Here is a 23216-nt window from a genome sequence, read left to right as displayed (position 1 = left end):
GGTCCCGCCGGCCGAACCCCCTTCTCCTTCCCCCCCGCGCTCTCGCCCACACCTGCGCGCCGCGGGCCCGCCGGGCCCTTCCCCGGAGATCCCTCCTGCCCGGCCCCCTCGGGTCCTAAAATGGTGGGCCGCCCTCCCGCGCCGCCTCGGCCCCGGGGAGCAGGCGCCCGGGGTGGGGTCGGGTCGGGTCGGGGGGGTGAGCGGCGGCGGGCAGCCGCCCCTCCGGCCCGGGCTCCGCGGGGATCCGGCGCCAGGCCCGCCTCTCCCGGGAACACGGCAACGCCGCTCCCGCCGGGCCGGGCCGCGCCGCCCCCGCCCGGCCGCCCTTACCTGCGCCGGCCTCGCATCGCCGGGCCGGGGCCAGCGCTGCCTCCGCCGCCGCCTCCTCCTCCTCCTCCTCCTCCTCCTCCTCCTCCCGCGCCGCGGCCCCCCGCCCTGGGCAGCCGGCCGCCGTCTCCCCGCCGCCCGCGGGGCCGCAGGTATGTCATGAGTGCCGGGGCTCCAGGTGAGCCGGGCACACCTACAGGAAGGCAGGCGGGACGCCCTGATTGGCGTGCGGGGAGAGCCCGGCCGCCGCGGGGACGGCCCGGCCCGAACGGAGCGGCCCGGCCCGGCCCGAACGGGCGCAGCCGCCGCCGAGGGGACAACGCGGGACCCGGCCCCGGTCCCCCGCTCTGCGGCCAGGCACAGCTCCCCCCCTCCAACCCGTCCGTCCGAGCCTAAGGTACTTTGCCTTTTTTTTTTTTTTTTTTTTTTTTTTTTAAACTCTCTTTAATTGTTAACGGGGGCAATAACTGCGGCTCCCCCGGGTTGGAGAGGAAAAAAAAAAAAAAAGAGGCGTTTAGCGCTCGGGTGCTTTGCCTCCGGAGTAAAACCAGAGCGGGTACACCTGACCTGCTGATCCCAGGTACCCAGACCGGCTCAGGAAACAGCGGGGCTTTTCATTTATTTATTTCTTTATTCATTCATTTGTGTGTTTATTTTAAAATTTTTTCTTCATTAGAAACAGAGGGGCTATTTATTTGTTTGTTTAGTTTTATATTTTTCTTCATTAGAAACACAGGGGCTATTTGTTTATTTATCTATTTACTTTTAATTTTTTCTTCATTAGAAACCAGCTAATTATCTATTTATTTATCGATTTATTTATTTAGTTTTAAATTTTTCTTCATTAGAAGCCAGCTAATTATCTATTTATTTATCGATTTATTTATTTAGTTTTAAATTTTTCTTCATTAGAAACAGAGTGGCTATTTATGTAGTTAGTTTTATTTTTTTCTTCATTAGAAACCAGCTGTTTATTCATTTATCGATTTATTTATTTCGTTTTATATTTTTCTTCATTAGAAACACAGGGGCTATTTATTTATCTATTTATTTTAAATTTTTCTTCGTTAGAAACACAGGGGCTATTTGTTTATTTGTCTACTTATTTTAAATTTTTCTTCATTAGAAACAGAGGGGCTATTTGTTTATTTAGTTTTAAATGTTTTTTCATTAGAAACAGAGGGGCTATTTGTTTATCTATTTATTTAGTTTTTACATTTTTCTTCATTACCAAAGACTCTTGTTTTCCCACTCCTCAAGGTCGCTCCTTAATTCTGCGTGTGTGAACCCTCCTGCTTTCTGTTATTTCTTCTCCCCAACAGGCAGTTTGGATTTTAAGGAAAGGGAAGGGGTGTTTAAAGAAAAGCAGGGGTTCAAGGAAAAATGATGCTTAAGGGAGACTCGTCCTCGCAACGTGTGGCAGGACTTTGCCTCTGCAGCAGCTGACCTCAGAGGTCCCAAAATTACATCTGAGACGGTCAAATAAATGTAAATGAATTAAACACCTGGGTTCAGAAGTTGAGTGGGATGTGAATAGAAGAACTCTGTAGGCTGTATTAAAAATCTGAAGCCACAGGTACCATTTTCAGGCATCCTGCCTCTCCTAGGCACACAGGTGAAGATCCTGAGGAGCCCTGCCTGCACTGAAGCTTTCCCTGGTTGCTGTGTTCAGCTGTGGACTGAAAGGGGACAGCATACCTGTTCCCAACAAAGGAAACTCTGTCCCTGTCTGCCAGCTTGCCTGTAGCGATAGGGGAATAGAGTCTGCAGCGAGACTTCCCCCACGTAGCAGAGTGGAACAGAGCTTTACAGAGAAAAGGCGTAAGTAAAGGGAAAGAAGAAAAGGGGAGGCTCTCTAGGTATCAGACAACATGTTTGGGAGTAGCAGGGCAAAAGGAAACCCTGACACAGCTGATTATGATGATCCTAGGGGCAAATGAAGGTCATGAAGTGGCAAATTCAGAAATTTTGGGATTTTTATTCAAAGGCAAAATAAACAGAGTAGGTTGCTTGGTTCTCCACTGCCCTAATTTTAGTATTTGTGGCATAGATGCCTGGATTTGCTTGAAGAAGTACAGGATTAATGTGAGAATACACTTTACTGCAGTACAGATCTTTGCTCACAAAGAATGCCAGGTGACCAAGGAATTCTGCTAGACAGGTGCCTGAGGAAGGCATTACCTTTATTATATTTTCTGTCTCCTCAGATTGATAACCAGTGCCATCTCTTTAAGTGGGGATTGTTTGTTTTTTTTCCCCTAATCGTTTCATGAGTCTTGCAGGTGTCTGTCTTCCAGGATGTGCTCCGAATGAGTTCAGCAAAAGAGAAGGGGAAGCTTGTTCCAACCACTGGAGAAATCCTGTGCCCGACACCCAGGCAATACTCAAACCTCCCTTCCCTGTGTGACATGTGCGGGGTCTCCCAGGCAGGAGAACTCCCCCCAGAAGTGGCATGCTGAAAGCTCTACCCAGCCGGCGACAAAATCATACTCATGCTTGCTACTGCTTTCTGATTCAATTAATGCTTTCATTCATTTGTGTGGATGAATTATTTCACCGTAGCGGATCAGCTTCTGCAGTTGAGATTCCTATTCCACATCACTGTGTTTACAGTTGACGGAAAGGGATGCTTCAAATTCCCACAAACCAAGAGAGTGGGGAAACGAGCTCTGGATCATGTCTCTTTTGGGTTGGTTCTCAAACCTCTGGGACATTACATAAATAGGTGATGCCTCTTCCTATTGCAGTTTATAAGAAGTTCCTAGCAGCTGGCAGCAGGCTGGAATTGGACATCTTGACTGGAAAATGGCACCTCTGTCATCCAGAAATGGACAACCCATTGTCTTGAGAAGGGCTTAACCTTTACCCCTCTCTTTGGCATGTCAAGCAGCTGCAGAGGCAGTTTTCTATTTGCTTTTGTGAATCATATCCCGAGGTACCTTGCTTTCCCTGCCTGTTGCACAGAGAGTGCCTGACTTCTCTTCATGTATTACATAGGCTGAAGAAGTGCCTTGAAAGTGATAACATGCAGCTTTCAGCATCACAATATCAATATCCTTGTGTGTGCCAAGCTCTTCTTCCCTAACTTGGTGGGAACTGGGCTCCTAACTTCTATGTGGACTATACAAAATTACTGCAGTGCCATTCAGGTACTTCTTCTGCCAGTGACATGGAGGAAAGGTCACTGAAGAATATAGGTGTGCTACAGAATTGCTGAGGTTGGCTGGCACCTCTGGAGATCATCTAGCCCAGGCCTGGCTCAGAGCGGGGTCAGCTGGCACAGGCTGCCCAGGACTGTCCAGTCAGGTTTTTAATATCTCAGTGGATGGAGACTTGACAGTCTCTCTGGGCAGCCTGGGCCAGCATAACCACCCTCACAGTGAAAGAAAGGGTTTTGTCATGCTTGGAACATCTGCGCATCTGGAACGCTGCACAGTGTGAGCAAGGGATGTGCTGTCCCAACCCCCCCACCTCCTTTAGGATGGTGAGCTACAGTGAGTCAATGTTTTTTGGCCAGTAGATCCCACCGTACAGGGGTCCTCTCCCGGCAAGTCGAGTGCCAGCATTAGTGGGAAGCAGGACAGAGCAGCACAGAGGTGTCCCGGGTGGCCTGGGCTGCATCACCTCCTATCTCAGCCCACCAGACGCTGGGCTGCACCGAGTGTCTGGCGTGTCCCTTTCCCTCTGAGCAAACTGATTCTCCCAGGAGGCCCAGCAGCAGCGAGAGCAGGGTCCTCCTCTGCCCTGATGTGCTCCTGCTCCCGCAGTGCCCTGTACTATCTGAGCACAGCGTGACCTCGGCAGGCTGAGGCAGTTTGGACGCTAACCTCCCTATCAGACGTCCTCCTGCTAAAGTCCTGTGTTGTCCCGTCCCCGCCGCTCCAGAGCAGACATTATTTTGGGTTTAACTTCTGCTATATGCAAAGCACACGGTTGTAAATGTAAAAAGCCAGGCAGACAGCGGGATAGAATAGAACCTGGCAGTTTTAGTAACTCTTAGATAAACTGCTGACATGTCGGAAGTGCTGCGGGGGAGGTCTTTTAAAAATTAACTAAAATCATCTGCTTGAGCCCTCATTCCTTGGAATCCCAAATAAATTCCCTGGGTGTGTTTAGTGGCTCTACCTTCCTCCCAGCAGATGCAAGTCTGTGTATATGGCAAGAAAAGCCCTTGTAAGAATGGAAAGAAATGGAAAACTGAGCTTGGAAGCTGAACAAAAGTAAGCTTATACAAGCAGCAAGTAAAACAAACACCCATCCCCAGTCAGTCAGGTCCTGGCTGTTTCCTTCATTTCCTTGAGAGCTTGCTGTGAACATCCAGTGGTAACGGTCCTTCTGAAATTCAGTCATCTTCTTTCCTGCCCCTTTTTTACAGGTTAATTGGAGTCACAGCAGCCAGCACAGCACTTCCACGGGACCCGCTCCAGCACACGGAGAGAAGGGCAGAGCCTCCCAGACTCAGCGCAGCTTTGGTGCCACAGGTCTTATCCTCTCCTTGGATTCGTAGGTGCTAGTGCCTTGCTGAGCTACAGCAGATGCTGGAGTGAAAGAAAAAATGTCAGATCTGCACAGTTCACTCACGTTTTTTGTTTTCATCTTGAATACAGCCTTATTATTGACAGGGTTATATATTCCTATAACCATCCCTTTGGGTTCAGTCAGGTAGGGCAGAAAGGATGCAGTGGAATATTAAGCTGTTCCAGTGTGCAAACACTGGTTTGGGCCTCCCCAGTTCAGATTAAGGTGTATCTCATGCTCTGATTTCCCCATGTGATAGCAGCTGCAAAGGAGCAGTATTTTTAGCTTTTGTTTCTTTATTTGTAGTAGATCTTAATTTGTGGAAGTGAGCTTGGGCCTGTTTTAATCTGAGAATCTGCTTCAGTAACAGTCGTGGATGCAGTTATAATGGTGAACTCCTACTGTCGTCTGGCAGAGGTGTCACTTATCCCAGGCCAAGAGCCTATGGACTTCACAGAGGCAACTACTGATTTCTGGAATCTCCTGAAATTTTTTCCAGCATATGTGGCCGTGACAGAAAGGATTAGGAAAATGCAGAACTGAGAAAGTCCTTCAGGTGATAAAGCTAGATGCTTTCCTATGTGAAACTAGTTATAAAACTGTGTTGCTGACACAATCTGAGTTAATAACAAAAGTCCTGAGACAATGACCTGTATTGTCAAAGAGCATGTACATCCTGAGAATGTCATCACAGACTGAAACGGGCTTCTCCCATTTCATTCCCACATGCTTTCTCTTCTGGGAATCCCAGCTAGCCTGCAGCCAACAAATGGCTAAGACACAACACTGTTTGCTCTTACAGAGTAAAACCAGGAGAAAAAGAATCCACTTCAATTATCTTTACAATCCTTATTTGACCTCAAGCATTTTTTTAAAATACAAGAAGTAAGGACTCTTTGTCCAAATGGATACCTATGTATGTGGTGTGGAGTGGTAGTTTTATGTCATGATGGACAATGTACTAGTTACTATGACGGTCTAAATTGGCAGGATGAATTAAGAATGAATGGCCCATTTAGCATGTTGTACAAATTTCTTCCAGAATACTGGCAGCGATCTTGCCTGCTTTGCAAATTGGGCCATTCTCCTAAATGGGTTGCTTGCTAAGCCCCACTTTCCTACAGGTGCTGTCAGGAAAATTTAAATAAATGGACAAGACTTCACAGAGACAGAGCTGCTGTTAGAGGGTTTGTCTGCAGAGTCCCTGCCTGTCAGCCACATGATGTGGCAAAAAGCATATTTTTATCTGCATACATGTATTTAGCCCTGACATTGTCCAACAATTCATGTGATTATACGCTACTGCCTGTTTAAATAGTCAAGAAGGTGGTTCTTTCTTTGTGTCTGTGAGCCTGGTGGAGGCTGATGGGCTTTCCCAGCACAATCAGAACTGCAGCTTTCACTGCAATCCAGACTGGTGTCAAGGAAAATGACTGCTTGTGCCAGGGCTTCAGAAAGGTGTGAGCTTCACACGTGCCAATGTAGGTTTCCTTGACCCTTCCTGAATGTGCTTGCATTGGAGCTAGGAAAGGCCAGTCTCCAACAGCAAAAGCAGGCAAAACACTCTCAATAATTGTTATTTCTTTTTTGTGAGGGTGCAAATATTGTCAGCTGAGCAGAAGGCAAGACAAACTACTGTGAACAGCTCATAGCATTAGGTACAAACCAAAGAACAAAGAAAGAAAGAAGAAGAAATAAAATCCCCACATTGTATCTCCTACACAGGATTTCATGTGATTAGCTACAGCAAAACACAACCCAAAAGTTCACATCTATTTCCTTATATACTGTTTTAAAAGACAGAAAGGAATAGCTTAAAGCCTAGTACAATTCAATTAAACATCCTTTTATTCAAGATTAATAAAGTGTGGGCTTCTTGCACAAGCACTGAAGCTCCTTTGAATAAACATTGGGGGGAAAAAAAAAGGAGCTATAACTAAATGGGGTGTATTCTCTGAAGCAGTTAGCCAACCTTTAACGATACATACTGTGGTCAACGCAACCTGTTTCCAGCTCACCAATAGTATCTGTCAAGTCAGTGACTGAAATTTCAGTGAAATAGTGGTGAACTTTTACATTTTTAGGAAGATTTTCCTCAGCCAAAATTGCAAAAATTAGATTTGATATACCTAATGCAATATGACATCACATTCCTTCCTGTTGAATATATATGGCTTTTCTAGCCCTATTCCCACCCAATTAATATATGGAGATCTATATGGAAGTGTGCCTGCAGCTCAATAACATGAGCTTGAGTTATACTTTTTTTTCCAACATGTAAAGCTTGAACTTGTGCAGGGAAAAGATGGTTTATGACCAAGAACAGCAGTGAGGGCATTCCCTGGTGCTGAATGTCTAGGTATAGGTGTCTTTCACTGAGCAAGGCTATTGTAGTAATTTCTGGTCTGTTGTCCAGACATATCAGGAGGTCCACAGGCTACCTGAAGAGAATCTATGAAAGGTAGCTAGAAATAAAACACGGGTCCTGAAAACAAAAACAAGTTAAAAAATGGTGCTACATATTATCGAGATGCCTCCAAGAGGACAAAAACACATTATACAGAAAAAATAAAGACTTGTATTGGTGACTGAGCAGTCAGATAAGGAGAAAGGAAAGATTTTAAGGGGCTTTGCCTCTACTCCATCATCAAAAGTTTTAATCTGTGATAATCCAGAATATGCAATATTGGTCTTACTATCCAGAAATAACACAAATTTTGAAAAATCTTAATGGAAACCGGTTATGCAAACATTTCCAAAAGCTGTTCTTTTACAGCAACTGACAGAAGCAATTTCTAGCTCAGTTACAATTTTAAGGAAATCTTTGGGTTTATGCTTTCTCCCCACTGAGATGCTACGTGCAAAGGATACTCCGGTTATTGCTTGTTCCTGGCAGGTGCCTCTCACAGAGAGAGCTCCCAGGGAGGCTTTAGGAGGCAGCTCTCTGTTTCCTGCAGCACTCTTGATTTCTGCATTTGTGATTCTGAACAGTGCAAGAGGAATACAAAAAACTGGTTTTTTTCCCAAAATCCTTCGGTGACCTGCGAGATCTGCGAGAACAGCTGAGAACATTGTGGGCTGCAGGATATTGCAGTGTCTGGTCCAGGCAGTGAGGCTGCCGTGGTGCCTCTGCAGCTGTCTGACTGGGATCCAGTTCTTAAGAGCCCCATCTTGAGTGTTTTATCCCTTGAACAGGAGACTAATTTGATAACAGTTTTGCTCGTTTTCATCTGGGGCTCCTTCCAGAGCCCAGGCTACGTGCCTGTAATTCACAGCCTCGATACTTCAAAGCTATCATTTCCTCTCTTTACTCCTGCAGGACTCTTGATCCTACAGACATTTAAGAATCAAATTCTCCCTGCAGACTGGTAGAGTGGATGGCCTGTGAACTTGGCATCTTGGGATGGAGGAAGTCAGTGGAGATCAGCATCAGCCAACAGGCAAATGGGAATTTGCCAGTGTCGTGTCCAGCCATCCTTCCTTCACGGTGGCAGCAGAGGGGCAGGGAGGGCAGCTGTGCAGCAGATAAATGCTCGAATTAGACCCAGCTAAGTCCTCATGCAAACATGAATCAGAGTCCTAATGCTATGTCTTGATGCAGTAAATTGTTTCCCAGCCCAGTCCACACGTCTCTTTTACACACACATGCTGGATTGGCGTCTCTAACAGCCTTGCCCTTTACCTGGATCTCACACACGGATGTTTCCCCTCCTTCCTCAGGAGTCAAAAAAGGCCTAAACAGAAAGGATCAGTGACGATGGCTATTTTTATCTCTTTCTTTTCCCCCAGCATCCTTTGAGAAGTCCGGGAGAAGGCTACTGCCATCTCTTAAAATACTTCCACCCCATTTGCCAAGGCAAGAACTTAAGCAGAGTCTTCCTCTCATATTTTTCTCACATATATGTGTGTTCATGGCAATACCTTGTTAGGTGTGTGTGTATGACACTCAAAGCCCTCTCTAGAAAGGCTGCTGACAAGAAAGAAATCAATTTGCTACCAGAACAACTAGGAAACTTCACTCCTCCTTTCTGCTCTCTTCAGATTCAGGCAGGCCAGTTATCCTGTGGCCATTTCTTCAGGCTTTCTGCTCAACTGTGAGCTCTAGAAATAAATGACTTTAAGGCAAAGGTGGAATACAAAGTCACAGCACTGCAGGCAATCTTATTCTAGTCCAGAGCTGCTCAATCAGCAAACTATCGTTAGGACCCCAGCGAAGTCCAGCATGGAGAGCAGAAATGAAAGAAGCGTGCTGCCTTTGAGGAGCTTGCCAAAGAGCCCTCTGGTTCGACCTGGAAAGGAGGAATTTGCGGTGTAGGAGCTGGATACACATGCACTTGTGCAGGTTTTTACCCATGCAGGTGGCTGCAGCACCTTAGCACGTGCAGCACAAGTGGGAGGATGAAATTCAGAAGCCCTCCCCTGTGCTCAGAACAGCAGCACTGCCTCTGCCCCGACCCCATCCTGCCTGTCCCCCCTCACACAGAAACCACTGTGCTAGGAAGCTGCTGCTTCTCAGCTGAGATCCTCACACAATAACACCCATCTGAGTGTTGTTGCTTGTGGTATAGCTCAGTAGCAGTGACTCAGACCAGCCCTTCACTTTCCTTCCTCTTGTTGGCTACACACAAAATCAAGCCCACAAACAAATTAATCTGTCCCATGCACCAATAAAGATGATTCTCTGTTAATTAACATTGCACACAAAAGTCCCTGGCTTGTGCTAAGAGTCTCTTGAATGGCTGTGAAATCAAGCACTTAAAAGTTCAGAAATTCAACATTCTCCCTGCGACCTGCATGTTGGGTTTGGGAGTTTTGTTTGGGGGTTTTTTGATGGGTATAATTATGCGTAACAGCGTAAATTTTAATGAGATAAACACAGCAATTTTTTCATCTGCTTAGTTTCTGCAGAGGAGGACAAATGAAGCTGAAATCTGCCTTCCTCCACATTCCATGTCTTTGCAGGAGAGGAGTCCTTGGGGTGACGATCTCCCAGCCTTTATATATAATAAAGTAGTGCCCTCTGTTGGGAAGCTTTCCGGACAAAACCTGGTCTCCTGGCTGCATCCAGGTGAGATAACATTAACACAAATACTGTACCGTTAGAAATGCTCCTCCTGTACATGGGTGAAGTCTGTACGGTGTCACACCAGCAGGTTTAAATATCAAATTACCTTTTCCTCCCTCAGATATTTTTTGTTAGGCTCAGGCAGGCAGTTGCATTGGATTACTACTAAGGCTATGAGAGCGTGCAAGAAAAATCCACTGTTTTAGTATAGTTTCAGCTTTTTAAAATAAAATCTCTGTTATTTTAGCCACAGAAGGAAACGAGAGGCCCTCGTTCAGCTCAAGGCACACGGGTCAAGCTGGCTCATATCAGCAGGGAAATGTGTGGGACTGCAGACCGGCTGCTTGCTCCAGACCTGGGGATGGTGGGGATCAGCTTTAGCCCAAAGAAACAGTCCCTAGTCTTTGCCTGGACTGAGAGGAATTGTCAGGCACAGTAAGCAAATCCTACTGCCTGGGATACCCTCTCCTCTAGTGCAATAGTTATTTCTCCCATTCCTGACAGCAGCAAGAGAAACCTCTCTCCTCTGGGCTTTGCTGATCCCTCTTCCTCCCCTACCCTGCAAAAGCTGGCCCTTTATATCCAACCCAATCCTGCCATCCTCAACATCCAATCCTAACCCTACATCAATGAACCCTCACTCCAAAAATTGCAAGAAGATTAGTGCTGTGGTTCTCCAAAACACCTGCACTGTGTTGGCCCAGGATAATGCAACTTGGCAGGGTTTACCTGGAGATCACAGCCCTGGTCACAAATATCTTCTGCGGGACCAAACCCTTATTGTAATCCACATCTCACCTAGTTTCTGATCCTTAATATCAGTGACTTTGTTAGGTCTTGAAAATGCAAGTTCTCTTCTGGCCCATGGTAGCACAAGACCAAAAACACAGCTAGGCCACCCATGGTGGTTTTCCAAGACCTTAAACTTACCATGAATCCTATAATGGGTCACAAATTTAATAACAGAAAAGTGAGAACATGTTCCTGAAATCACCTCCACAATGTTGGCCCATTTTATACCGGGAGAGGATTCCTCATGCCCCTCATTCCGCTCAGTTATGGGAAGTGAAACCTTCCCCGTATGATGGGTTGTAAAGATGGATGTGAGCTTGCAGAGAAGTGTGACCATCCACACAGGGTGAGGAGGTATTGTTTGTCTGGAGCTACGATGCTATTGTTGGAAGGGCAGACTGAAGCAGAATTGTTTCATATGAGCAAGGGCACATTTCTCATGAAGTAAGCTTTTGTCCTAAACACACAAAAAGGGCCTTTTTTATGAATCACACTGTGATATTTTTAGTTTTCGTTGCATTTAATTAAGAATGGCACAAGAATAACACTGCAAGTAAAACATAAAAGCAGAATGACCCTATAAAAAAGGTGGGGTTAGTTAGTTAGTTAGCTAGCTAGTTAGAAAAATAACCCTTTCTACATTGCACTGGAGGCTTAGATTGTAAACTGGCTGAGGTAGGGACTACATCCTTGTTCTGTGCTCACAGTGCATTTGTCACAGTCAGAGTCTTCTGTCTGTTCTGAAATTTTCACATCTCCTGGGACAGGTGAGTTGCAGTCCTCAAAGGATCTGAGAGAATAAAGAAACAAAGACCAAAAAGTTGTTTACAGGTTAGCTTGTCATGGCTCTGTCGGTGGATATTAGACCTAGATGTTTGACTTCTGTCAAGGTACAGAAGGTGAGGGAAACAATCCCTATAAGGTCTTGTGTAGCCTAGGATCTTACAGGCTACAGCTAGCAGTGACTAATGAAGTGCAAATAATGACTCATAATAACTAGAGTATGTTGTACTATGCTTTCTTAGAACAGAACAAGGATAAAGTTACCTTCTTTCTGGTTTGGGCAGGTGCTCCGGATGCCCAAGTTAACTACGAAGCCAGCACCCAGATAACTCTCTTAACACCCCAAAGATGCCATTTGCCATCCTGATGACTCCACTCACCCTGCTCCTTTTTTACCTATTCTCTTTCTCTCTCACCACTTCAAGGATCCCCCTTCCCTGGACCTCCTCCTCCCTCATTCTCCCCAAACCAACGTGACCATCGTCTTTGCAGGGTACTCACATCCAACCGCTGTTACCCCACTGCACTGGGGTGTTGTCAGATTGCTCTCTGTAGGTTGTGCCTCATCATCCCTGCAAGACTCCCAACAGGGGCTTGGATGCCTTCGCCTTTATCCCATCTCTGGTGCAGGAATGAATGCCTGCCCTGCTCCATTCAGGTGCTGATTTCTTGCTGAGGTGGCTCCACTGATGCTGAGTCAGGGATGAGTCCTGGCTCCAGCTCTTCCCACAAGGACTACAAAGATCAGGCTTCTCTCCAGTGTGAACCAGGGTCAGAATTCCCATCAAAATCATTTCCACAGTTAACAGCACCTAAGGGTTTTCTCTCCCATCTAGGCTCTCTGGTTGAATGTAAAGGTCAAAGTGTGTTCATTTTCATATCAATTTTTAGATGATGGGTCTCCTTATTTTCAGCTGGGACAACATCATCATCAGCTGGAACAGAGGGGCAAAAAACCCTTCGTCAGTTACGATTATTGCCTCAAACACCACATGAAGAACAGCATTTGTGAGAGTGGAAGCCATGAACTGATTCTTCAGATGAAGGGTTCTTGGGTCAGGAGCTTTGCAACCTAGAATTCATGGGTCCTCATCTTCCATCTGCCACCAGCTCTCTCACAGCCTTTATCATTAAATCTCTGTTTTATATAGTGCCTCTCACCAACAGACGCATGCCACAGTTCTACAAGTGGAGAGAACCGAGACGGGGAAGGTGGTGGGGGGTGAACGGCCTTGCACAAAGCAGTACATCAGGCCAGAAGCAGACATAAGAACTGGACACATACTTCCAGAGTCCTTGGCCAGTGTGCTTGCCTCTTTCTAGGCTGGTACATTCATCATAAAACAATGATAAATCTTACTCCCCAGTCTATTTTGCAAAGGTGTGATGTCCTCAGTAGATACTATCTGTGCATGACTTCGAATGCTCAAAATTTTCTTTCAGCTAATGAAATGAGCTACCCCTGATGTGTCTAGATGGCTTTTCCAGTTTGTGGTTATGCTGTCCCTGAAGCTCAGAGTTAGCAGAGCTGATTCTGAGAAGGCACATCTTATCCTTATAGGGCTTATGAGAAGGAATATGCCCAGATGGTCTCAGAGTCATCTTGGGTCTGGAAGCACGTGGTGAAGAGCCCAAGCTAATGTGCCCTGATGGAGTCAGAAGTTTTGGGGAACAACTGCAGAGGCACCTGAATGGCTCCCCAAAGAGTCAGATCAGGCCCAGCAAGGCTTATAAACCGTGGCTCAGCATGGTCACTGCTGACCCTGTGCCTGGCCTGAGGATGGAGCCTTGCAGCACAACCTGCACCACACTCCCCCAAAATGTCCATCTCCAGAGAACCTTTTATCCCCCGTACCCAACAGATGTGGGCTCCCTGTATTTTCATGTAGCACCGTGCCTGAGCTCACAAGCTATGTGGATCCCAAAGCACTGGTGAGACAAGTGTCTCACCAAATCCCTATGACCCAGAGTCCCTAAACTTTACCAAGCCCGTTTAGCCGTTCCAGTGTCACTGCAGCATATTTCCCAGCAGAGGAAGTGGTTAGGCAGTGTCAGTGTAGTTTAAATTTCTCTTCATGGGATGGACTGAGGAACACCTCCTAGTATTGCCCAGGGACTGCCAGCAAGCTGCCCGGTCAGGACATAGCCCTAACCAGCTGTGCCATTAGCACTGGCTGGCCAAGCTTACTGGAGTATATGGTAGTGGGACCATTTGGTGCCGAAAGGCTGGACTGAATTCAGCATCTGATTAGATGATTTCATTAGACACCCAATGCAGAATCTCCAGAAAATCTCCCTGACTCTGTATCCTTTAGGTGATGGAGTTAAGATGTCCCGGTGGACCTAATATCCCCTGATGGACTGGGAAGGTCTGCATGCCTCAGTATACTCTATACGTTGTGAGTGTTCTGCTCTGTGGTGAGTCCCAAAAGAACCATTTGATCTGGATTGATTTTTTTTTTTTTTCCAGTGTCTGAAGCATCCTATGGCCTCATAACCTCAGATGGTGGAGAGATGACTGTATAATCTTGCTGTGAGATTGGCCCAGCCCAAAAGCATTTCATTAGGAATAGAAGTGCCCCAGAGAACACAGAAGTGGCCAAGGCTCCTCTGCAGGACACAACCCTGCAGGCTGTTACATGAGAGCGGGAGATAACAGAGGAGAAGGGCTGGTAGCAGGAAGGAGGTGTGATGGGGTAACGTGTGTGAAAGAAGTAGTGCTAAAAGATCTTGCTAGCATTTACCTGCTCAAGAACTGCAAAGCAAGTTCTTTCAGAGAAAAGATCAAAGTTTGCTATCCATTTTGGTTCTTAACGATATGTTGAATTTAAATGCTTGTATTTGTAGTTGCAAAATTAGGATTTGTTTTTTTATAGTCGTTTTTTTTAATAGCATGTTTTATTTTATAGTAGTTTTTATAGCATTTGTTTTTATAGTAGCTTTTTAACCTAAATGCTGAGCATTTTTATTTATCACCCATACATCTAACGCCATAATGATATGTACGGATTTTATTTTTTTTTTTTTTTTTTAAAGGTTAGATGGACCTTTACTTTCCAAAGGCAGAGAAATAGCCTGGCAGTCTGTCCTTTACTGAGAGATCACAGTGGCGTTTGCGTAACTTCTTACAGCTTCCTGTGAAGTGGGTTTCGCAACCTCCCTGGGTAATCTATCCCATCACTGCCCTACTCAGAGAAAGTTTTTGCAACATCTAGCCTTTTTTCTTTTTTTCCTTTCTTCTTTTCTTTCCTGAAAATTAAGCCGATTAGATCTTATCTTTGTCCTTCCAGCAATGTAACCGCTGCCTTTCTTAATAACAACCTCTCATAGACTGCAACCGCGTTATCATGTCCTGCCCTACTTCCAGCCTTCTCCTCTAGACTCAACAAACCCAGTTCCCCCGCTTCTCCTCAGAGACTGTTTAGCAAACCTGTTATCGCTGCAGATGTGCTCCCGTGCCCGTGCTCCCTGCCTGGACCAGCCAGGCTGTTTGCTGTACCCCTGTGTACTTTCAGGGGTGGCTTCTCGTTTCTCCCTGGCTGCCCGCTGCCACCCCGCAGACCCCAGCCCTGGGTACCCCCTTCCCCAGCACCAGCGGCTGGCTGGGATGCTGGCTGGGGCCGAGCGAGGGTGCCGCGTGGGTGCTGGGGGCCTGCTGGGCCAGGTGCTGGGAGCATGGGTGCCAGGCCCCCGGGCCCTGCCGAGCACAGGAACCGGCATGTGCAGTTCACTCCTCTTACCTCCCAGTCCTGCCAGGAAACTGGCGTCCTTGCCTTCTGGGCTTTGTCCTGAACTCCCAGGTTCGGGAAAATCACCAGCTCTCTGCTTGGGTGCTCTCAGATCATAACATCACAGAGTGGTTTGGGTTAGGAGGGACCTTCAAAGATCATCCTGTCCACCCCCCTTGCCACGGGCAGGAGCATCTTTGACTAAACCAGGTTGCTCAAAGGCCCCCGTCCAACCTGACCTTGAACACTCCCAATGATGGGGCATCCACCACTTCTTTGGGCAACCTGTTCCAGTATCTCACAATCCTCATCATAAAAAATTTATTCCTTATGTCCAACCTAAACCTACCCTCTTCCAGTTTAAAACTGTTGTCCCTGCAAAAAAGTCTTTCTCCCACTATTATATAAACTCACTCTACATATTGAAATGCCACTCTAAGGTCTCCCCAGAGCTTTCTCTTCTCCAGGCTGAACAGTCCCAACTCTCTCAGCCTTTCTTCATAGGAGAAGTTAATTAATTTCTGATTAATTTCTGGTAATCTGCTTTGGAAATACTCTTAGAAGGCAGAGGTCCCCACATTCTACAGGACGCGAGCATTTCAGGAACGCCTAGAGAGGGAGGGCTACCAAAACCCAGGTGTAAGTCCTCTCCATCACTTTAGGAGCACCAGCTTCCAGTCTCAGTTGGAGTTATTTCACCCCACATTTGGCTTTTGACAGACCTTGTATCAGCTACTTCAGTGGACAGCAGTGGAAATTATGGTCATGTGCAGTGTTACAGAACCAAATCCTTACAGTCTAAAGACTTCAAACAGTATATAGTTAGCTCATTATTACCAATATCCCCATTAATACTTCATTACTTGTCACATTCTGCTGTTGGTTATTTTAGCCCGAAGAAAAGGAACTTACTACTGTTCCCTCTTCCCAGTAGCGCTTTCTTCCCAAATCATCGTTATGTCCCTCCCATTCCCAACAGATTCAGTGTCCCTAAAGCAAATATTTTAACCTGCTGCCTCGACAAACTATTAAATAAACTGCCAAAAAACATGGGTAAAGGCCAGCCTCTCCCTGCTGATCCTCTCGTGGGGTACCAGTAAGAGCTCTCTGCTGTACCCAGCTGCTGATCTCTGGCTGTAGGAGCATGTTCATCTTTAATTCCTCTATGTGAATGTTAAATTTGATTGAAATGTGCCAATTGGTTCCTAAGTGACTAATGGGGGATTGATGGTGCAATAAAAAAAAACCTGATTTGCTCAAGAAAGTACAGAAAAACACTCTATGACCTTGTCAAATGCGTATCATTAAATTGATCCTCAAGTCTGAAAATACATATTTTAATAAAGATCGAATAGAGCTTTTGAACTGATTTGGAAACTTCTGCCTTGTTCCGAATATATCTAAGTGGGAAGAAAATTTAGGATGTGCAGACTGAACCTGTATTCACATGGAAAAGGGGGTAGGAAAACATTTTTTTAATTATCTTTTCCCGCTTCATCCAAAACCTCTCTGGAGGGGAGGGGTGAGACAGAAGAGCTCTGCCCACTTACTGCAGCAGCTCTCTTTGAATGCTTTTCTTGAGAAAGCTGGAAAAGAGCAGGCAGGCAGCCAAAGGCACCAGGCAGAGCTTTTGCTCCCCTTCCATCAAGGGCCTGCTTCTGCGGGGTAGCTCCTGCAGAAACTGGGGTGCATTTGAGGCAGGGGGGCAGGGGGAAGGCTGGGGCTGGTGTTTGTCTGCCCGCATCTCACCAGCTGCAATATGGGTGTCTCCATCTGAGTTATGGTCTGGGCTCCCTTCACAGTCACTGGAGAGAAACGGACACTGTTAGGTGGTGATTCATCTGACCTATTTTAGATGTCTACCTTAAGAGTGGTGAATCATGCCCTAGAAATGCTTCTTGAGTATTTGAATAAGGGGCTTTTGTTTTGTCAGTGACTTATTCTCTGTTATATGCAAGATTTCTTGCTTTTAAGTAATAGTTTTTAATTGTTTCCATTTTTAATACAGAGTTAATCTTTGCTCAAGACAAGGATGTGCTGATAAGACATCTTACTCTGTGAGCTGGGGTTTCAAAAAATCAGCAGTTTCACTCCTGTGATTTTGTAGTTTGTCTTCTGGAAGGGATGTGTGGAGTAGAAACGATGAACTATGAAGACCAAAGAAGACAGAAGCCCAGAGGGGAAAAAGATGAGCAAGTCAGAATCTGAAACAACATAGTCAGGAAACACAGATGATGTGGTTTCTGTAAAAAGCTTGTTTGTTCAGTTAGAGGGGAAGGGAATTTGTGTATGCATAACTGCAGTTTAATTAACTGTAGGAATCACTGTGTATATACAAAAGGCAGATTAATTCATTGGATAGACTATCCAATATATTATTATATTGAATATTATATGATATAGGAATATACTATTATAGATTTTATATGTGCGTGTGTCTGTATGCTATTGTGGACTCCAAATCTATGTGTGTAAGGTGGCAGAGGAGCTTGACAGAGAAAGGTCTGTGTATGGAAAGTTGAAAGTGATGGAATAGATAATTTTTTTTTTATTACATCCAATCATCCAGCTAGATCTGTGGGTTTCAAAGTTGCATTTCTAACCCTTCCGTATAGCTAAGAAACACTTGAAGATGGGACCTAGCTTCAGAAACGGTCCCCTAATGTAAAGATCTCTGTCTGTAAAAGCTAAGGATTATATTTTTCAGTTGTCTGAATTTTCCCTCTCGACCCCTTCTGTGCCAGGGCAGCATGTGCAACAGGAGATCAGCAGCTGCTGTATTTTGAATTAAGTATGTAGAGATGCTGTGCTATTGCTCCTGCCCCCCGAAGGTGTCAAGAGTTTGGTGTTGCTGTCTCCGACTTCTTGCTTTTTCTTGCTTCTTGCAAGTAAGAAATCAGCACAGCATCCTGCAGGGAGCAATGTGGGAAGCGGTTTCATTCAGTGGAACATAGACCCGAGCAGTAATTAATGTTCCTGCGTAAAGATGGTTTTCTCTCAGCCGTAGACCAGGTTTAGAGGTTCTTCATCACAGACATTTTATTCTCTCTGTTGTATTCACTTTCCCTCCTGCTGAGCCCTTGTCAAGAGCTACTGATGAGCTGCATTTGTTGTTCTTTTTTATCCATGTTTGTACAAAAGCTGTATTTTAAAGTATATATTGTATAAAATGCGGTCGTATCAAATGTGTTTATAAACTTAACTTATGAAAAGGGTTACAGACTGAGATATAAAAGACATTTCTCTGGGCAGAAGACAGAACTTCATTTACAATGGATAAATACGTTGTTGTTGCTCAAACGAAGCAGCATGCAAGCTATTCATGGAATGGCATTCATCTTTAATAAATATTTTACATAATACATGCAAGTTATTCATGGAATGGCATTCATTTTTAATACATGTTTTATGAAATGCTGACCACTCAGGACTCCCAAGAATTAAAGATTTGGTTAACAGCGTGGTCTCTCATATTCTTTTCCTCACTTTTGTCTTCAGTGCTATAAAAGCAGCTGTAAGGTTTTTTTCAGTTCCAGACCCCCTGAATATTTCCAGTGTATTGTATAGTACATGCAAGCCTATTAATAGATCTTTCCACTTTTTTGTGACTTTTCATAGATTCCTCAGTACTTTCTTTAATCCCCCCCCCCCAAAAGGTCAAAGGCTCATAAATTGAAAATTTGTGGTGTATTTGTGATGACTTCTCTTTTGGGGATTATGGGATGCTATTTTAAAACATAATATAATTGAATCATTGCAGTTACAGGTCCCTTCACTGGTTCAGACATTAATCTTTGGTAAAAGCCTGTTTATGAAGTGGTGGGGCCATTTATCAGCTGCACTGACATTAGTCTTTGCTGGAGGTAGGTGTGGGGCATAGCAAGCTTTGGCCCGGAGGAGCAGACGATGTTCTGCCTACTGAGTCACGCTATTAAATGTGCTTTTTACAATTATTTACGGTGAAATTCACTGTAAGAATGAATCAGGGCATCGGTATTTAATCTGAAGTAGAGTTGTGAAATATCAAATGACTATGCAGGAGTTAGGTTGCTGTGATGACGTGTATCATCCGGGGCTATGTAGCTCTTCGAGGCAAAACATGTCCTTGTGGTTATGTTTTTTCTTGTATTTCTTCTTGCTTATGTAGAAAACCTGTATGTGTAATAATTTGAAAAATGTAAAGGCTTTTTAAATTTTTGAAATAAAATTATTTAAAAAAAAAAGCCTCGATGTGAAGATACATATTTGATTATAATGCATATCACTATAAATATAAATGTATAAATGTGTAATTAGAAAATAATATAACAGTCCATTCTCAAATGTTTTATCTCTGTCAGAGGAAGAACTGAGTTTTTGTGGTGGCTTATTTTACAGTAATGTTATGTGCAACATTTTTTGTTTATACTGCAGGGCAGGGGCGGGAACACTTCTATTTTTAATTTTCTATCTTAATGATATGGATATTTCACGGTGGTTTCTCTTGAATTTTTCTCAGTTGATTGTACCTAATGCTGTCAAGTCGTGAAATATGTGTATTATGGTGGGATGAAACTGTTGCAGCATGAAATGGATCATCAGTATTTAAACTCTGACCTCTGGGTTTGATAAAAATCTCTTTAGATCAGGTGTTACCCACAATGATAACAATATCTAACATACAAAGCTGAGTACAAAGCTGAGTATTGACTCCTTCTCCTATCAACTTTACAATATTTTAAAAATATTTGTTCTTAAGGGTTTCTTGCTTTCAGAAGTCTGCATGCTGTTTGTTTGCAAGGAAAGTGTGAGATTTAGAGCTAAAATGGACATTTATGTGCAAGGGCATTTTTTTTTTCCTGTTATTTGTTTATTATTTGGTTTAGGTAGCATTGCTTTATCTAAATCTTGTACGTGATTTACTAGTGAATGTTAACTACTCAATAATCCTAGTAGGGAAATTGTTGGCAGAGCAATTTAGACTCAGTTCTTCAGCTCAGAATACAATATTATTAAGAATTCACACTGTGTTCCTTTTAAACTAAATTACTTACTATCTTATAGCCAGTTTTCTTCCCCTTTATTTAATTTATTGTTTTTTGTTTTTTGTTTTTTTTTTTTTTTAATTTTTTGTTGTTTTTTTTTTTTTTACCCCTTCCTTGCTGCTTGTCAACCCTTGGTGCAATTCTGGGATCAAGAAAGCCAGTATTTGCACAGCTTTTTGATTTCCTGGGACAAACTAAATAAGATAAGCAGCGGCTTTGTCCACCGTTTCAGAGATCAGACTTTGTTACTCCAATCATGATCATAATAAACGAAAGAAAACAGACCCAAACGCACCATGCAAACTAAGATGGTTTATGGTTGGACTTGATCTTAAAGGTCTTTTCCAACCTAAATGATTCTACGATTCTATGACTGGTTGGGGGTGGTGGGATTTTTTTTGTTGTGTGTTTTGGTTTTTTTTTTTTTTTCCTCCTTGATTTTAAAATATCAAACATTCCCCACGCCAGTCCTGCTTTTTCCATTATCTGTTGAAATTGGAGTGGTAATCTAAACCTGTCAGAATGTTAAATTTCCTCTGCCAGGCACTAGATAATGTTCCAGCTGTTGACCTGTGCAATACTGGAAAAGGCCACACGAGGGATATTGCAGGAAGGTTATTGAGATGCTTCATCAAAAAGCGCTGTGGTGCTGATGGCTGACACTAGGCTGGAAGGAGTCTAGGCAAAAGTCCATCTGAAACTCTAGCTAACACAGTAGATTTTAATTTTGTTATATGAGGACTTAATTAGGTCTCCTGTAATAATTCCAGAACGCTGACAGAAGGCTAGAGAATGACCCCACGTAGTCATTTAGAAGCCACAAAATACCTGTGTGAGTCAAAAAACCCTACCCAAGGAAGGGAAAACTCTTCATCTACAAGTTATTTCTAAACGGCTTCACATGAATGTGGGAAATCACTCACTTGACTCTGGTGATCTCCGAGAAAATTCACTGGTCTCTAGAGTTTCTTTTAGACCAAGAATATAGGTTCTGCAGGGAAGGCCTCCGCTAGAAGATGACAGACTGTTGGAAACGATATCAAGCAGAATGCCATCACACACCAGCACAGCAAGGAAGAAGGTTGGCTACTGCATATTTCTGGCACAAGCCAATTATTTTTTTTTATCGGAAGAACAGATACAGCCTTAGGCTAGTAAGGTATGTTTTAGGTGTGACTCCTAAGCATGTTTCAGTTTAAGTGGATTTTATTTTAAAATTTTCCAAATTTAAAAATTTTATTTTAAAGGAATAGGATAATCAAGAGTTAAAATGGGGTTTTATTAGACTCAGTGCATTACCTGGGAAAACAGGCAGGATTCAGCCAGCCCGTTTGCTCCTGCAGATAAACCTGAACTGATGCATCCTCCTCTGTGGCTTTAACAGCACTTGAACATTTCTGACCCTCCGTGGGGGTGAATGAATGTCCTCAATTTCTTTTCTCTGGCCTGAAAGTAATTTGGGGCTGGTTTACCTTTGTCAGTCCAGTCAGCCTGGTTTCTTGGGGACTGTTTTCCTCCCCCCTTTCATTTCAGGGGCTGTGGCTCCACGTTACAAATTCTGCAGTTTAAGAGGTTCCCTTTTCCAGTTTGACCCCTTCCTTCAAATCCCCCTGCCACATACCACAGCTGAATGCCCTCTTCGTGACAGACCTCAATCACCAGTGTAACTGCCCTGTCATAAATAGTTCCCTGTTGAACAACGTAGGGGAAAGAATGGATCCAAATGCGCCGTGGCTCAGAGGTAGGAAGGATTGCTTGGGGTCAGGTAAGGACGGAGAGTTTTTAAACTGGCTTGCTGCCAGAGGGATTGCACCACAGCGTTCCACCTTCAGAAACACCAACACGTGAAACAAAAAGATGCCTCATGCTTTCCCTTTAAATCCCATTTTATGCCTGTTCAATCCATAATAAATCACCTAAACAGCAGGCGATCACCTTGGATGCCCTTTCGACTTGGTGCCTGCAATCCAACCAGCTCACAAACCATTGCCATGCCAGGTTTTTTTTTTTTGCTCTGTCTTTGTTCTGGTTTCCTCCATCTATCTGTGACGGATCTTTTAACATGACATTTCACTGCTGGTTCTGCCCAGCCAAGCCTCGAAGCAGCCAGCCCCCAGGCAAACAGTAGCATTCCGGCACTCTCAGCTACTCCAGTGCCTGCTGCAAGATCACTCTCCCAACAGCCAGCCTGTATTTCTAAAGAGATAACATGCCGCTATTCCTCATCATTTTCCCGAGAAACTTTTTTCTTGACAGCAGGCAGAATGATGGATTTTTTCACATCCCTTTTTCTTCAGTCTTAAAGTAAATGCTGTAGGAGGTCAGGTGTTTTGCTGAACCATCCTTGCTGTGGCATTTCTTCTTTGGCTGACAGCTCCACATGCTATTTGGAGTGGAATCTAGGCAGAAGTCACTGTCACATGAAATCCTTTCTGTACTTGTGCCTTTAGGTGGAGCAAAATCTTCATCTAAAAATATCCCCATCATTCCTTGCCTGCAGCAGCAGTTGCTGAGGCACCCTTATAGGAGGAGCATGTCATCTACCTCAATAAATTATTTTAATTGACTAAGCAGATTTTTTATTTCTGGATATAACTCTAGATTTTTAATTATACATTCCATTCCATCTTTAAATTGGGTTTTGGAATTGCTAACAGTCTTTTGGTAGTGGTCAGTATTTAGCTCTATTAAGTTAGTATTTATAAAGTTTTCCTGTGTCAACAGGAGCTGGCTACTGGAATTTAGGCTTTTTTTGTGTGTGTGGATTTTAATGTAGTACAATTAGATATTACAAAATTAGCATCTTTGTCCATAGAGTCCAGCTCCGGACACGTGCTTAGGTTCAGGCAGCTCTTTATTCTTCCCTCAACATTTTGCAGTGGAACATCTTCCCTCCTTTTTTCATTCAGCCTCTGCCTCTAAGACTGCAAGAGGTCTTTGTCGTCTTCGTGAGTTTTCTAGGAAAGCCATGAATTGAAA

The 23216-nt window shown here is 44.3% G+C and overlaps 1 protein-coding gene across 1 annotated transcript; it reads left to right on the top strand.

Annotated features, from left to right (window-relative positions):
- The first annotated feature begins 120 nt into the window (after positions 1-120).
- LOC141958352 (uncharacterized) lies at positions 121-19392 on the top strand. The gene is made up of 4 exons (XM_074901141.1): positions 121-479; positions 4703-4808; positions 9745-9913; positions 17222-19392. Exons 1-4 carry the CDS (start codon positions 121-123, stop codon positions 17272-17274), a joined length of 687 nt encoding a protein of 228 aa, XP_074757242.1. The 3' UTR covers positions 17275-19392.
- The last annotated feature ends 3824 nt before the right edge of the window (positions 19393-23216 follow it).

This window comes from Athene noctua, chromosome 3, assembly GCF_965140245.1.
Source record: "Athene noctua chromosome 3, bAthNoc1.hap1.1, whole genome shotgun sequence".
Classification (NCBI taxonomy): domain Eukaryota; kingdom Metazoa; phylum Chordata; class Aves; order Strigiformes; family Strigidae; genus Athene; species Athene noctua.
This window is presented reverse-complemented; position numbering and strand designations above follow the sequence as displayed.

Excerpts from the sequence above, each read along its gene's own strand:
- LOC141958352 (XM_074901141.1), top strand. The coding sequence starts at position 121 with ATGGTGGGCCGCCCTCCCGCGCCGCCTCGGCCCCGGGGAGCAGGCGCC. Across the intron at positions 4,809-9,744 it reads GCGCAGCTTTGGTGCCACAG|TTTCTGCAGAGGAGGACAAA; the intron begins GTCTTATCCTCT and ends TCATCTGCTTAG. Across the intron at positions 9,914-17,221 it reads GGTCTCCTGGCTGCATCCAG|AGTTAATCTTTGCTCAAGAC; the intron begins GTGAGATAACAT and ends TTTTTAATACAG.